Source organism: Neodiprion fabricii, chromosome 6 (assembly GCF_021155785.1).
Source record: "Neodiprion fabricii isolate iyNeoFabr1 chromosome 6, iyNeoFabr1.1, whole genome shotgun sequence".
Taxonomy (NCBI): domain Eukaryota; kingdom Metazoa; phylum Arthropoda; class Insecta; order Hymenoptera; family Diprionidae; genus Neodiprion; species Neodiprion fabricii.
Window position 1 is genome coordinate 8957742 of NC_060244.1, and position 14448 is coordinate 8972189.

At 35.3% G+C, this 14448-nt stretch overlaps 2 protein-coding genes across 4 annotated transcripts; both read left to right on the forward strand.

The window, feature by feature from the left end:
• Window positions 1-75: 75 nt before the first annotated feature.
• On the forward strand, window positions 76-8347 carry LOC124184574 (WD repeat-containing protein 19). Of its 3 annotated transcripts, XM_046574436.1 has the most exons (19): window positions 79-309; window positions 843-1222; window positions 1393-1603; window positions 1933-2045; window positions 2156-2573; window positions 2881-3114; window positions 3182-3307; window positions 3425-3722; window positions 4336-4534; window positions 4614-4711; window positions 5036-5318; window positions 5479-5707; window positions 5797-6049; window positions 6122-6432; window positions 6546-6792; window positions 6923-7129; window positions 7238-7524; window positions 7690-7766; window positions 7970-8347. In XM_046574436.1, exons 1-19 carry the CDS (start codon window positions 295-297, stop codon window positions 8091-8093), a joined length of 4110 nt encoding a protein of 1369 aa, XP_046430392.1. In that variant the 5' UTR covers window positions 79-294; the 3' UTR covers window positions 8094-8347. The 3 variants fall into 3 exon arrangements, with proteins under 3 accessions (XP_046430394.1, XP_046430393.1, XP_046430392.1); XM_046574437.1 differs by lacking the exon at window positions 7690-7766 and having other exon boundaries at window positions 78-309; XM_046574438.1 differs by lacking the exons at window positions 7238-7524; window positions 7690-7766; window positions 7970-8347 and having other exon boundaries at window positions 76-309; window positions 6676-6792; window positions 6923-7111.
• Window positions 8348-10462: 2115 nt separating this feature from the next.
• Window positions 10463-11176, forward strand: LOC124184582. Its single transcript, XM_046574461.1, has one exon. It carries the CDS (start codon window positions 10592-10594, stop codon window positions 10847-10849), a length of 258 nt encoding a protein of 85 aa, XP_046430417.1. The 5' UTR covers window positions 10463-10591; the 3' UTR covers window positions 10850-11176.
• The last annotated feature ends 3272 nt before the right edge of the window (window positions 11177-14448 follow it).

Genomic DNA, 14448 nt, shown 5'->3' on the forward strand with positions numbered 1-14448 from the left:
TAATCACAGAGCTCAACACCGGACCACCTCTTATTCTTACACCGTGGCAGAAACACACCTATATAGTTTCACACGCTAGTTTAAATCTCGATCGTCCTGTTTGCGGCCTTGCATGCGACGCGTCCAAACGCGATACGTAATAAACAACATGGAGATTGTAGTGACATTCAGTTTGAAAATGTGTCAAATAAATCGATATCAGTGTAATGAGTTGATGCTAACATAAACAATCATGACTTCTGTCCCATGTATTAGTTATTAGTAAAGATTCAAGTTGTTTGCCATTTTGCAAGAATGGCATCAGATAAGGTAGGTTATGAATTAATGTCAAACATCAAACTATTACGTTACTTAATTAAAACTAATGCTCAACAATACGCTTCAAGCAGATAATGAAGAGCCTCATTTATATACATTTTAATTACAAATTCTCACCCCTGTGCTGTTACCTAAATATTTCTTGATGGGGTAAAATATGTTTTTTAAAATCACCTGAATATTGTTTTTTTTTCTTAATCCATCGATTGTCAAGTGTAGATGTTTGCAAATTGAAAATTAATTGTAAAATTAGCATCTGAGTTTTTAATGCTTTCTATATCTAGTCACTATTTTTCCACCAAAGTTCCAAATTTTTATTCTCATATCAGTTCTCTTACTTGAGTTTTACGTGTACACAACTGACTTTAGTTTACACTAGCTTTGTGCGTGTCCGCAAATCGTGATATCTATTTTTGCTTTCGAGTTCGTAAACAAAATTTATGTATATTGGCGACATCTCAAAGTAAAACAGTTCTTTCTCATCTCTGCATATTGTGAATTGAATCGATTACTTCTGTGCACAGGTTTTATACCGCTTGGACCAACCGCATGGTCCTGGAAACGTGTACATTGCTTGGCGCCCTGGCAACGGTACATATTTGGCTACAACTGGTTGCGATTCCGCAGTTGTGATATACAACCGCCAAGGGGAAATACAAGACCGTATTCAACTACCTGGTTTATGTACGGGCATGGGTTGGGATGCCGACGGAGATTTATTGGCTATGATTTCAAACGGATCATCTGCTATTACATTGTGGGATGCAACGACAGGAAAAAAATCCCAAATAGACACGGGACTAAGAGATAGTTTAACTTGCATGATTTGGTCGAAAAAGAACTGCACTCTTGCAGTGGGTACGCAAAAAGGAAACCTAGCGCTTTACGATCATATTAATGCTAAGTGCGTGACCTTTTCTACACAAAATAGAACAGTCATTATCAGTATATAGATAGCTTTCCAATTATATTGCACACCCTCGATGATTCAAAACTTTATGGATAGGAAAACATTCTCTCATTTCCAATTTATATTGATAAGATGTTACAGATATATCAAATTTTCTGTTTCAGACGCATTCCTATTCTAGGTAAGCACAAAAAGAAAATTGTTTGCGGCGCTTGGTCATTGGAGGGCCTCCTTGCTTTGGCAAGTGAAGATAAGGTTTTATCGATCAGTACGTGCGAAGGTGATACACGTAGGGAAATAACAATACAAGGAGAGCCATCCGACCTTCAATTTAGTGAAATGAAAATGGACCAGAGAATCGGCGGTGAAAACACAGTATGCTATCTATTTGATATACAATTTCAAAGAAATTATTAGTTAAAAAAGACTCGATTTTATAATAGAATGCTTTTATCACAACCTGATCCCTTTATAAGATTCGTGTCTCTCAAATCTATTTAAGAAACTGTGAAATTTAGTTTATTCTCGGGGTACAGAAGGTGGGTGATTTGTAATTCAATTGTTGAATCATATCTTCAGTTATTGATAAAAAAATCAGGTGAAAATTGCTCATAGCAGTAAAATTAATTGATGTATATATGATATTGGTAAAACGAGCAATTAAAAGTACGAAGCAATTAATAATCAACCGTATTATTTAACAGGTATCGCTCGTCGTCAGCAAAACTACATTATTTTTATACAATGTTTTGGATCCAGACAATCCCATTGAATTGGCGTTTCAAAAGCGCTATGGTCAAATCGTAACTTACAAGTGGTGAGTTCATTATGAAAAATGCATACGTTACTACAATATATCTGGTATTTGATCACAGAAAATGAAAAAATTTAATATCTATATCGCGTATTTTATAAAATGTGAATCAGGTATGGCGATGGTTACATATTGGTTGGTTTCGAGGCTGGCTTTCTAATAGCAATATCAACGCATATCAAAGAAGTTGGACAAGAGTTATTTCAAATCAAAAATCATCGAGATTCTTTAAATGATATTGCACTGAACAATATCGCTGGAAAACTTGTAACATGTGGCGACAATACGTTGAAAGTACACAGTATACAAAATTTAGAAGAAACCAATAAAGTGATAACTTTGGCAGGAGAGACAGGCATCAGTCACGTGGAATGGTCATCCGATGGTAGTATGTTAGCCGCCGCGACGCACAATGGAAACATTTTAATTTATTTATTGCAATTACCAAAAATAACCAGCGTATGTGGAAATAGAATTGCCATTTTAACAAGCCTGACTGAAGTGGTTGTACATTTATATATGCTTGATAAGGTACGTAACTGTGTGCAAATAATATGGTTAATAATTGGGTGCAAAAATAAGCTGAAAAATATATTAGCAATGACAAAAAAAGGGATTCAATCCAATTATTTGTACAATTTTATGCTAAGTACCAAAGTTGATTGGGTAAGATTAGAATGTTTTGAAAAGAAATTACACACCTGTAGCTCCCCATCTGGTATTTGATATCCAGTTTGTATCAGTATAACCATGCTTAAAATAAATGTGACGTTACGAAATTTTCATAGATATATTATTATCCGAATATGCAAATAATGACACAAATGAATATTTTCAGAGTAAACCAACACCCCAGACAATCAATACCCTGATAGAACCATCTGTAATGGCTGTCGGTCCTTTGCATTTAGCAGCAGCTTTGAATAACAGAGTATTATTTTGGAATTTAACAAAATTCAATTATGATCACCCTGTACATTTTGAAAGGGATTACTTAGGGACAGTCGAGAGTATATGCCTGAATCAAACTTTTGTTTCCGTTCTGTTTGATGGAAAGCTTCAATTACACACTGTGAGTTTACATTGTGTATGCAAAATGTAAGAGATAAAGAATTAAAATCTTGGCGGTTTTATTTCAGATAGAAACGGAACAGGACTCGGCAAACGGTGCAACTGAATCAAAAATATTTCCACAAACTAACACTTCGGATTCTAAAATAACGTGCCATGCTTTGTCGCCCGACTTTTTAGTTTACGGAAATGATGTAAGACTTTATAGAAGACTCAAATATAAATGCGTAATTTTACATACTCAATAAACCATATTTTCCGAGTTTTTCAAAAATCGATTCGATCTACTAATTAAATGACATGTTTTACAGATGGGACGAATAGTATATTTCTACTTGGAGGCGTTTGATCAATCTAGCGAAGTCACACACAATAGTGGGATCAAACAAATTTATCTAGATGCGAATGGAACACAGCTGTCTTTTGTAGATGAAAAATATGATGCATATGTTTACGATCCGATAAACGAAAACATTATTCAAATACCAGAATGTCCAGACTCAATAGAAGGCATTATATGGGATCAAAATATTTTTGAGCGTGGCGTATTCGCAGTATACAATCAATCCATTATCGTCACTTATATTTTTGTGAAATATCATATAGAAGGTATGCATAATTATTAAAATGGTTGACACCAGCCATGAAGATGTCAGAGCGTAAAAGAGTGCCTCAGGGACATGGTTTAGCATTTGCAGTGAAGTTGAGAGTAGCGGCAAGCAATTCACACAAGTTCAACAACAACGTGACACATTGAAAACTATTGTATTTAGTTTGGTATGGTGAAGTGATACCTTTAAAGGTTTTACAATAGGAAAAGGAACGAAAATATGTAAACTATTTTTCAAATTCAAATTCGGAAAATATTTAACATATAGCCTGAGACCTTTTAAATTCGTTGAAAAGAAATTATATCCCTTTATAGAATTCAAGTTTTTAATGTCTGCAGTCGTTTCAACTTTTTCTAGATCTAGAAACTGCAAAGGTACAAAAACACCTGATCCATTCTTACTGTCATTGCAATGCAGCTATTTAGTCTGGTTTCTCGTTTTTTAAGTTTCTAAAATCAATTTTGCGATATTCTTCGAATTGCTGTTAGGCAAAGTTCGACTAACTTGACTATTGAAAATTTCGATTGAGAGATTAACTAGCACTCTCCCTATTCACTTGTTCCAAGTTTGCAAAATAACAATATTATACGAACAACGTTATTATTTTTCAGGAAGCAAAGTAGTGAAAGTCTCTCAAACAAAATTACCTGTGGAAACTTTACCAATGCTGATGTATTCTGGCGAAGTAACATTAAGTACAGCTGGTAGTAGATTAACGCAACTAACGTTATCATCACATGAAGAAATCGGTAATATTGTTGATACGAAAAGAATAGAAGAAATTTTAGCAAATCACCTCGCATGTAGAAGGTTTGCATTGTACATCTATATATCTATTCTCGAGTTTTTAGAACCTTCACAGCGAAGTGACTATTCTTTTCTTGAGTAGGTTCAAACATGCCTGGGACGCATGTGTCAAATTGAATGATCGTGAATGTTGGCAATCTTTGGGAACAAGTGCATTGTCTAATTTGAACATAGAATTTGGTGAGCTCAAGTCATATTTATATTCACGTAGAGCCTTATTTTGTAGCAAATAAACAAATTATTTTGTATATTGGTTCTGCATTTGTAGAATTATTTTGTCAGCCGTGCTTCGGTATACATATATATATATATTGAGCTTATATACTTATATATATATATATATATATGCAACACATACGACGTATCTACCAAAATCTTAGATTTTCATCAATTTCTTATGGACAGAAATATCATTACTGATTGAACATAGTTGTCCCGTTTGAAATGAAACGGTATAATAATGAGTGGCAGAATTGTTCTGTATTCATTGATAATCGTTTCCAGCATTACGAGTTTATAGACACGTAGAAGATGTGTCAACTGTGTGGTCCCTGCAAAAGTTAGAGAACATAGATGAACTTGCATTATTATGCGGCCACACATCAACCTTACTGGGGGACTACAATCAAGCTGAAAAGTTCTTCTTACGCTCCTCCCAACCGGTTGAAGCTTTGAATTTAAGAAGAGATTTGATGCAATGGGAACAAGCTCTCAATTTAGCACAGAAATTAAAGCCAGAAGAGATTCCATTTATAGCTAGAGAATATGCTCAGCAATTGGAATTTACGTAGGTCTTTTTGAAATTCCACGTGGCACATGCCATAGCTGATCCATATAACAACATAAATGACTATCATAAATTTCAGCAATTGAAAGTCTTTTAAGTAGAACAAAGATAATTGTCAGATACGCTGTGGGACGTAACCTGTTCAGATTTATTATTGCAGAGGGAATTATCCAAAAGCTTTAGCTAATTATGAACGAGGATTGGTCGATAGTAACATTCAGTCGACTTTGGCCTTTCAAAATATCAATCATAGGAGTCAATGTCTTGCGGGCATCGCAAGAATGTCTATAAGATGTGGAGACAGTAGAAAAGGTGTCAGCATAGCCATGGATGTGGACAGTCCACGGTCTCTAAGAAAAGAGTGTGCAGAAATTTTAGAAATAATGAAGGTATTTTTCAAATTACCCTATTCTATAGTATGTTTGGATTTTAGCTTTCAACTCATTAATGTTTATACGAAGCCTTCTTATAATTATAGCAATTCAGTGAAGCTGCAGTTTTGTATGAAAAATCCGAATATTTTGATAAAGCTGCTTCAGCATATATAAAACTAAAAAACTGGCACAAGGTTGGTCAACTTTTGCCGCAAATATCATCTCCGAAAATTCACATTCAATTTGCTAAAGCTAAAGAACTTGAAGGAAAATATGAAGAAGCTGCAAAGGCATATGAAACTGCAAAGGATTTTGATAATATAATTAGAATCAACTTGGACCATTTGAATAATCCTGGTAATATTTGTGTATCATCTTAATTATTAAATAAGAATTGACTGATAGTAATGCAATATCATGAATTTGCAGCTAGAAGCGTTGAAATTGTTCAACAGACAAAGAGTATTGAAGGTGCTAAAATGGTAGCCAGATTTTTTCAAAGGATGAACGACTATAATTCTGCCATTAAATTTCTGATTCTTTCCAACTGTCACGACGAGGCTTTCCAGCTGGCGAATCAACATGGAAAAATGGAACTCTACGGAGATATTTTAGTTACCACACTTGACAATGACAATGTCAGAATAGAAGATTTCAAAAGCCTTGCGATTCATTTTGAATCACAAAGAAATAGTTTATTAGCTGGGAAGTATTATTTTCATGCAAAGGAATATCAGAAGGTATGATTAAGAATTTTTCTGTCTTTTTTTTGTCAATTGATATGTCTAATTTGTTCATTTATAAACACACTTTATTGTGCGTTCCAATCTGAGTATAACTTTTTATATTTTAGGCCTTAAAACATTTGCTAAAAGCTGCTCAACTAGCAGCTGATGACGACGCAGCTCTTACATTATCAATAGATACTGTAGCATCATCAAAAGATGAAAAATTAGCAAATCAACTTATAGACTTTTTGTTAGGTGGTGACGGATTACCAAAGGATCCAAAATATCTCTTCAGGCTGTATATGGCTAGGAAACAATACAGAGAAGCTGCAAAAACTGCTATCATTATTGCGAATGAGGAGCAAATCAATGGTGAGTGAAAATCTGTACGAACCGTCACAGAAGGTCTAACAATTTTAAGTTAATGTTGAAGAATGTTTATATTTGAACTAATATATGCCAAAAAATTGAGAGTTCGAAATATACGTTAATTAATTCACAGGAAACTACAGAAATGCTCACGATGTACTGTTTGGTATGTACCAAGAACTGAAAAGAAACAAAATCAACATACCTTTGGAAATGCAAAATAATCTAAGGTTATTACATTCATATATACTGGTGCGCCTGCATGTGAAAAGAAACGACCATTTGCGTGGTGCTCGAATGTTAGTAAGGGTAGCAAACAATATTTCAAAATTTCCATCGCGTAAGTACTATTTACTTCCTTTTTTTTTTTTTTTTTTTTTTTTGAAGATAGCTTGAATTAGAGGCTTACTTACATACATTCAACATCAACATATTGTATTAATTTCAGACATCGTTCCTATTTTGACATCCACCGTGATAGAATGTCATAGAGCTGGTCTAAAGCATTCAGCCTTTAATTTTGCTGCAATGCTTATGCGCCCTGAATACCGATCTCAAATTGATGCAAAGTACAGTAAAAAGATTGAAGCCATTGTGAGGAAACCTCCAAAGACCAAGGACAATGAATTGGAGAATGAACCACTGACACCATGTCCATATTGTAAACATAGATTACCAGAAACGGAAGTCACATGTGACAAGTGTAAAAACACAATACCCTTTTGCATTGCAACGGTAATGCTCTATGACAGTTACAGAATTGCAGAATCAATTGTATCTGTTTAGCAGTCATTTCAAACTTTGTTAAGATTTGTTTACTAATAATTTGGTACTTTTATGAAAGATACTTTGGCTTCCATCTTACGATCGTATATTTGAATTAAATTTATCTCTGCTTAGGGTCGTCATATTCTGGAAGATGACTTTACAGTTTGCCCACAATGTGATTTTCCTGCTATTGCAACTGAGTTTCTGCGGTCAGTATTGTTATCATAAACACATCTGTGTCATATTATTATTTATTATTTTTATTATTGTAATACTCTGCTCTCTATAGATATTTAGATACTCAGCAGATCATTCCCAGTAATTGCAAAATTTTAAAGATTTATCTGAAACGTGCCCTCCTGAACTATCCCTTCATGTATTTTATTAATGATTAACTTGGTTTTCTATGCAGCATTATTGAAACAGAAGAAACATGTCCAATGTGTACAGAACATGTGGATGTTAACATGGTTTCCTCAACTGTCGATATACGACCATATCTTGATCTTCAAGATTCAAACATATCAAAGATGTAAGCCGTCTTTCTCATGGAATGAGTCTAACATCCGTTAATACATACCGAATTATAAGATGGAAAAATAATTTGACTAGCAAATCGTGCCTTAATCAGCTCGAAGTTTTTTTTGATGTAACCACATATCACTGTAGAATATAGATCATATGATGTAATGCAAACCCTAAAGCACATAATGCAATATTCGACAGTCTTAAGGACTTGAATTGTGAAAGAACAATGCAACAATTGAAGGTATACATGTACTAAAGAAACCAATAATATTTTTATTTTAGCATTTGAATGTGGAAATTATCATCTGCTTACTTTAGCTGATAATTCTGCAATTCTAATAATTGTGATCGTGTGTAAGATGTTTCAACACAGATTAAAATTTTTGACATTACAAAAAAACTGTGAAGGTATTACCACGTTCATCTGTTTTTGAAAGCATATTTTGTATCGTATTTCCAAGGCCACAGTTTCGCATTCACAGTTACAATTAATTTAGTGCCTCAAATATAATTCTGACAATCAATAATTGGTCTTATACGACTTGCCTTTAATTTTATGTATAGTTTTTTACAATAGCTAAATCGTATACATTAACTCGTAATTGATATTGTTATAGTATAATGCATCATATTGAGATTGGAAACTATATTTTCAGGTTTCTATTTAATGTTCAGATCAGTTACTAGAATGAAACATGGCAGTCAATTCTGACCTATGAGTATTATGATGTAGGAAAAAATGAATATCATTTTGTTGGATCTAAAACAATATTTGGCAATTATAATATGCAGACTAAAGCCCGGTTTTCCAAAGAAAACACATCCGTTATTTTTTGATATGCGATGTGCAATAATGGTCAAGATATTACGTGATCATCGTGATCAACATTGCCAAGATTACGAGACCGTGCATCATGCATGAAATTTGACCGTCGCGCATTCCTTAGAAAACAAACATTCATGTCATATCGAAAACAAATTCGGAGTTCCAAACATTACTCGCCAAAATATAGTGGATCAATAACGTGAGTAAGAGGACCAATGCTTCTATTTTTAGATTGATTCTGGGAATTCACAATTATCAATAATCTCTCATGATTGCAATACTCTCACTGTGCCTAAGCGAAACTGTAAATCTGCTATCATACACTGTACCAGAGGATAAATGAAATTTTTTTTTGCCAGTATTCCAACTTTTTCACATTTACTTCATACAAACAGTTTTATTTAAATTCATTCTAAATCAACAGTGTTGTAAGTATGAGTCCAAAAATTTGACTGAAATTGAAATTCGTTATGCATTGACTTCACAAGTGTGTTCAAAATTGATTATCCATATTATAAGATTATCCATTGAAACACAAAAATCCAATTTGCTGGCAATAGTAACATTGCTGTACTTCGATTTTGCTACTCTCTTATTAAATTATCAGTTTCATGTACCATCTACACCATTATGCGTACATAGATCATTTAAACCCTGTAGTTCAATACACTAAAGTACACTTAGATGATTTGCAGTATTAAAGATAGTATATAACACGCAATCCATTTCACTCAAAATAGCAACACTGTATGTATCATTGTAATTAATGAAAAAAATAAAAATAAATAAATAACCACCGACTAATGATTGTTATATACCATGAAATGACTATTATGGATGACAGTTTATTTACCTTCACAAATTATAATATAATAACAGTAATGGGTAAAAAAAAATCGTAAAAAAAGTGAAAATTTGCGGTGCGGATTTAAACAAAAACTAGAAAACAAATTCTGTTTGGACAAAACAATATCGTTTAGTGTTATAACTGAGGAGGAATGCAACGTCTGTATGTGTCTAAATCATTCCGTGGTAAATTTTTCCGTTTAGATCCCTACTAAATTGTGCCCTTCTTATGCAATCGGCTTAGCAAGTTAATTCAACTGCAGAACAAATTGGTAAGAACTCTGGTCACGTTATCAATGTGTGTACACTTTATAAATCGTAGGATTTAATTAATTGTTAAAACTATTTGCGCATTAAGTATAAACTCTTTCTACTGATTTAAAAAGTATTAAAGTTTCGTTACCTAAGAAAATGATTATTCTTAAACCGGGCTTGCCGCGACGCGCAGCAAGAATTGAATGCAGAATGACTTACGCCGTCGATGTATCGAAGATGAACGCGTTTATCGCAGCTGTCGACTTCGAAACTTCTAAAACGGGCTGCGTTCGTAAGTGACAAATATCCGTGCGGCTAGTTCCCTCTTTTTCTTTCAGTGACCGAGTGAAACGCAGGAAAGGGACGCGCGTAGTGGGTGCGCATCAAACGTCTAGATTACGAACGTAGCCAGGAATCCCGCAACTACGTCGTTTGGATCGTCGAAGTAGAACCCGATCCGCATCGCCATTTCAAGTCGTTGTCGCCCGATTCTTCGGATAGTGCGAAAGTGCTAGGAAGCAAAGTTCCTTAAACTCTAAAGTTTCTTCGTTGAAAAAAAAAGTTCATTGCTTCGCAAAGATGAAGATTTCAACATCTGCTGTGCTCATGTTGCTGGTGGCTGGCATTATCAACGTGGAAGCTGGTCCGGTGGCGGCTGGCATTTGCTACGCTGGATGTGGAGCCTTGGTGACCGCCTGCTTCGCCGCGGCAGGCTTTACCTTCGGCACCGTACCCGGAGCGCAAATTGCGGCCGTCCCAGCCCTGGTGGGATGCAATACTGCATTTGCCACCTGCGAAGCTGCCTGCATGGCAGCATTGTTCACGCCTACACCGTAAGCCAAGAATCCGAGGGGAATATCATCTAAACATCGCACCGATTCTGCTTGACCTCTACGTACTACGCAGTAAATGTCGCGTTTCATATGTGTTAATCGAACGCATATGTAGCAAGCAAAATGAATTTTGTGAAGATGTCAAAGATGTGTTACTTGTAGATTTGTTGTTTGTCCTACGCATATTAGTATATGTATAATTATGTAATACACATGGATATAACAATCACTCAAACGTAGATTTCGCGAGAACAATTTGCTTTTAAAAGATACTAAAAATGTTGTGTTACTTGTAGATTTTTTTTCTAACGCATACAAATAAATTTGTGTTCTCAAAACTTGCATTTTACTTCTTTTACTTACATGCAGGAATAGGCAGAGTGCTATGAACTAAAGCAATTACGAATAATGTGCAGATGTTGGCAATAAAAACTCGTCTCAATCACGTGAGGTCAAGATTCTATTTTCTGTACATCAATAGACATAAAGATGTATGCACACACACGGAATACAAGAAATTAACTTCTGTGGTCTGAAACATCCTTCAAATGTCATTCATACCTTGTGGTGGTATGGGACATCTTGTCTACTCCTGCATTAACAAAGAAGTTGCATAATTTCTTTTCTACCTTTACATCCCACAATCCCAATCATCTTTACTTCACGTTTTCAGCAAGATTTTGTTGGATTAAATCCAGTTTTTTGATTATAGTTGAAAAATGTTTGATTCATCTATATTGTAATTTGATTTTTACATCATCAACACAATTTTTGGTAATCATGACTGCTGAGATTGCGATAAAGCAAAGAAAATACAGGACTCTGTAAAACAATACATTTAATTCTGTGGTAAAGATTTGAGTCTGGATAGTAGACAGTGCATTTCAGATTTAATGAAGTTGGCTATCCCTGTTCTATTGTTTTGGACTCGTTACTTATGTACTTTGCAAACGCGGTTCCTAGGTATGTCCCTGACTTGGTTAGGCGGGGCTATATTTTTTGCACGCAACAGCTATATGCTCTTATATAGGTCATTTCTGTACAACTTTATTGGTCTACAAGTGCCGAACTGAGGTAAGAATGAATATGATTATTTCTTTAGTTTGAGATTTGTAAGAGTTGCTGAAGCAGATGGGTACATAGTACCTCTGATTAAATATGTAACGAAATCGAACACATTTATTTAACATAGCTTCATTTATTAAGCTCGTATCATTTTTGGATAAATGTTATTTACAGGGTCATTAAAAGTCCACCATAGCAACTGTAATTTTTTTACCCGACCACAATGTAACTAGAGGTCTACGCAAGGTAGGCTAGATTTTTCCAGATAGTAAAATGCTGCCGCAATAGTAAACTATGTGTCGCTGTGAATGTACAATGAAAAATGATCATGAGAATCGACATTTTCCATCGACAGAGTGGTGATAAAAATCAGCGTAGCAAATTCTTCGCTGCCATTTTTTATCCATCAATACCTATTCTCATGCTTCAGATATTGTGATGTAAATATTGTTCAAGGTAACTTGTAGAGAATGGGGTATAAGATTCAGCAGATGTTAGATCAAAGTGAAAAACGAAAGATTAATCGTTCTATCTCGAACGAATTAATATTAAAAACAGGATTATCCTTCCAATATTTTGCTGCCACTCTACGTGACTCCTTCTTCTAAGAATTTTTATAAACAGGTGAAAAATGAATTTGCATACGTGAGAGCGAGGGAAAAAACAAATTTTTCAACATTGCTAGTAGACAGATTTAGCAGCCTGAAAATTATTTATAAACGACACCTAAATTTCGCGAAAAAAAGTTTATAAAAAGCTCATTTATCTCTATCCGCGATCGGTGTTTGAACTTATTGGTACAACTCGTTGAGGTGATCAACTAATTTGAAAAAAAAATTGGTGATCTAGCAAAAATGATGTAGAACTGCTTCGCAAATCGCAATAATTTCACCGTAGTGACTAAAAATAAAATGACGGAGCAACTTCAACGCCTGCTCATGATTATCGGTTAACTTTACTCCTTTAATAGAATGTCAACTCAACTTACTTTACGATACTCGTGGCCAGTCCTGCTACAGCTGCGATTCGCATCGACGCGGCATTGCGGTTGTTCATCCGTTGAGCATTTACACCACTATGATTCACACTGAGTCAACGGCACTATTTCACTGTACAAATTGAATAATTATTTGACAACTTCCACAAAACAGTACTGTGTTATATCAATGCACGGCGATTACAACAAGAATAAATATACTTTATTGCGGTCCAAACCGACAAACGTCCACATTCGATCGTAGCGTACTGAAAATCCCTGCTGCTGCCTCTGTTTTCGCGCCGTAGAGAGATCCGCTCTAGGTAGCGTTGCGCCACCTGACGCTGTAACTATAGAACTACGCATTATACACGAGTAGTCCGTAGATTTGAAAAAATATTAATTACACACGATAATTGTACAAGTAGAGGTAAACTCAGTTATGGACACGAAGCAATCGGAACGATTTGGAAAAACGAATTTCGCAATTTTAGATTATTAAGTTAGGGGGCGTGAACGATTACGTGTAGCGCATGGTGCCGTGCTTAGTAGCTAGCCGAGAGGTGACGCAGCGAAGGCTGGAAAACGAAAAACTACGAACGGTGGAACGGATGTGGATGCGTGAGAGTTTAAGAAGAGTGAGCTCCGGGCGCACAAAATAGGAAAACGACTATACTTTGTAACGCTTGTAATAACAAGACTTAAAAAATGTAGAACAAGAAATGATGGTTATCATATTTTTAATATTAGGCTGTGATCCGCGGTTTGATACAGCTAATTTTTTCTCGCTATAGTACCTCTTGATTCCAAATACAAAACTGCGCTCACTGCATTTTCGTCTAAGATGGTTACCGAGAAAACGAGGCAATTACGTTTTATTGTATTATGGCAATTTCTTAAATTTAGAACTCCTAAATTCTTATCCTCGCGCGAATGAAGCCCCAGATGCAGTGGAAGACGCAAACTTTCTCTTCAAAGCACGTATAAAATAGAAGAAAATATGTGAAAATACATTTTCTCAGGTGGATAATTTGAATACTCAAAATTTGTAAAGAAATCAAAAGATTGTAACATTAGAATGCGGCATGACTTGCATGTGGTGAAGAGATTGACTCACAATCAGTAGTTCTGTGTGGGTAATACGCCAGATCACCAGATCAATGAAAATTGAGTATAAGGAACACTAACGCAGAGAGAAAATTTGAAGTGTTCCACGTCAAGTACTTTGCAATAAGTAACCTCAACTCCTTACCGAGGTCATAGAAGTAGATGATTGTCGGAAAATAGGTGAATAATAAAGGCGGAGTACTTCCACGGAGCATCGACGCGCCAGACCTCAACGATCGACTGGTTACACTTCAACAGATTGGGGTGAATTCTGCCAATACGCCGAGTTAGAGCTGGCGCGGAATTCACTCCAATCTGTTGAAATATGACGCGTTGATCGTCGAGGCTGCCGCATCAATGTGATTCAAGTAAATACCGACAAAGCGTATCGACGTAAATCATTCCAAATTTTCTAGCCCTGTAGGAGCAGTAACATAGACTTGTAGAATTAGACT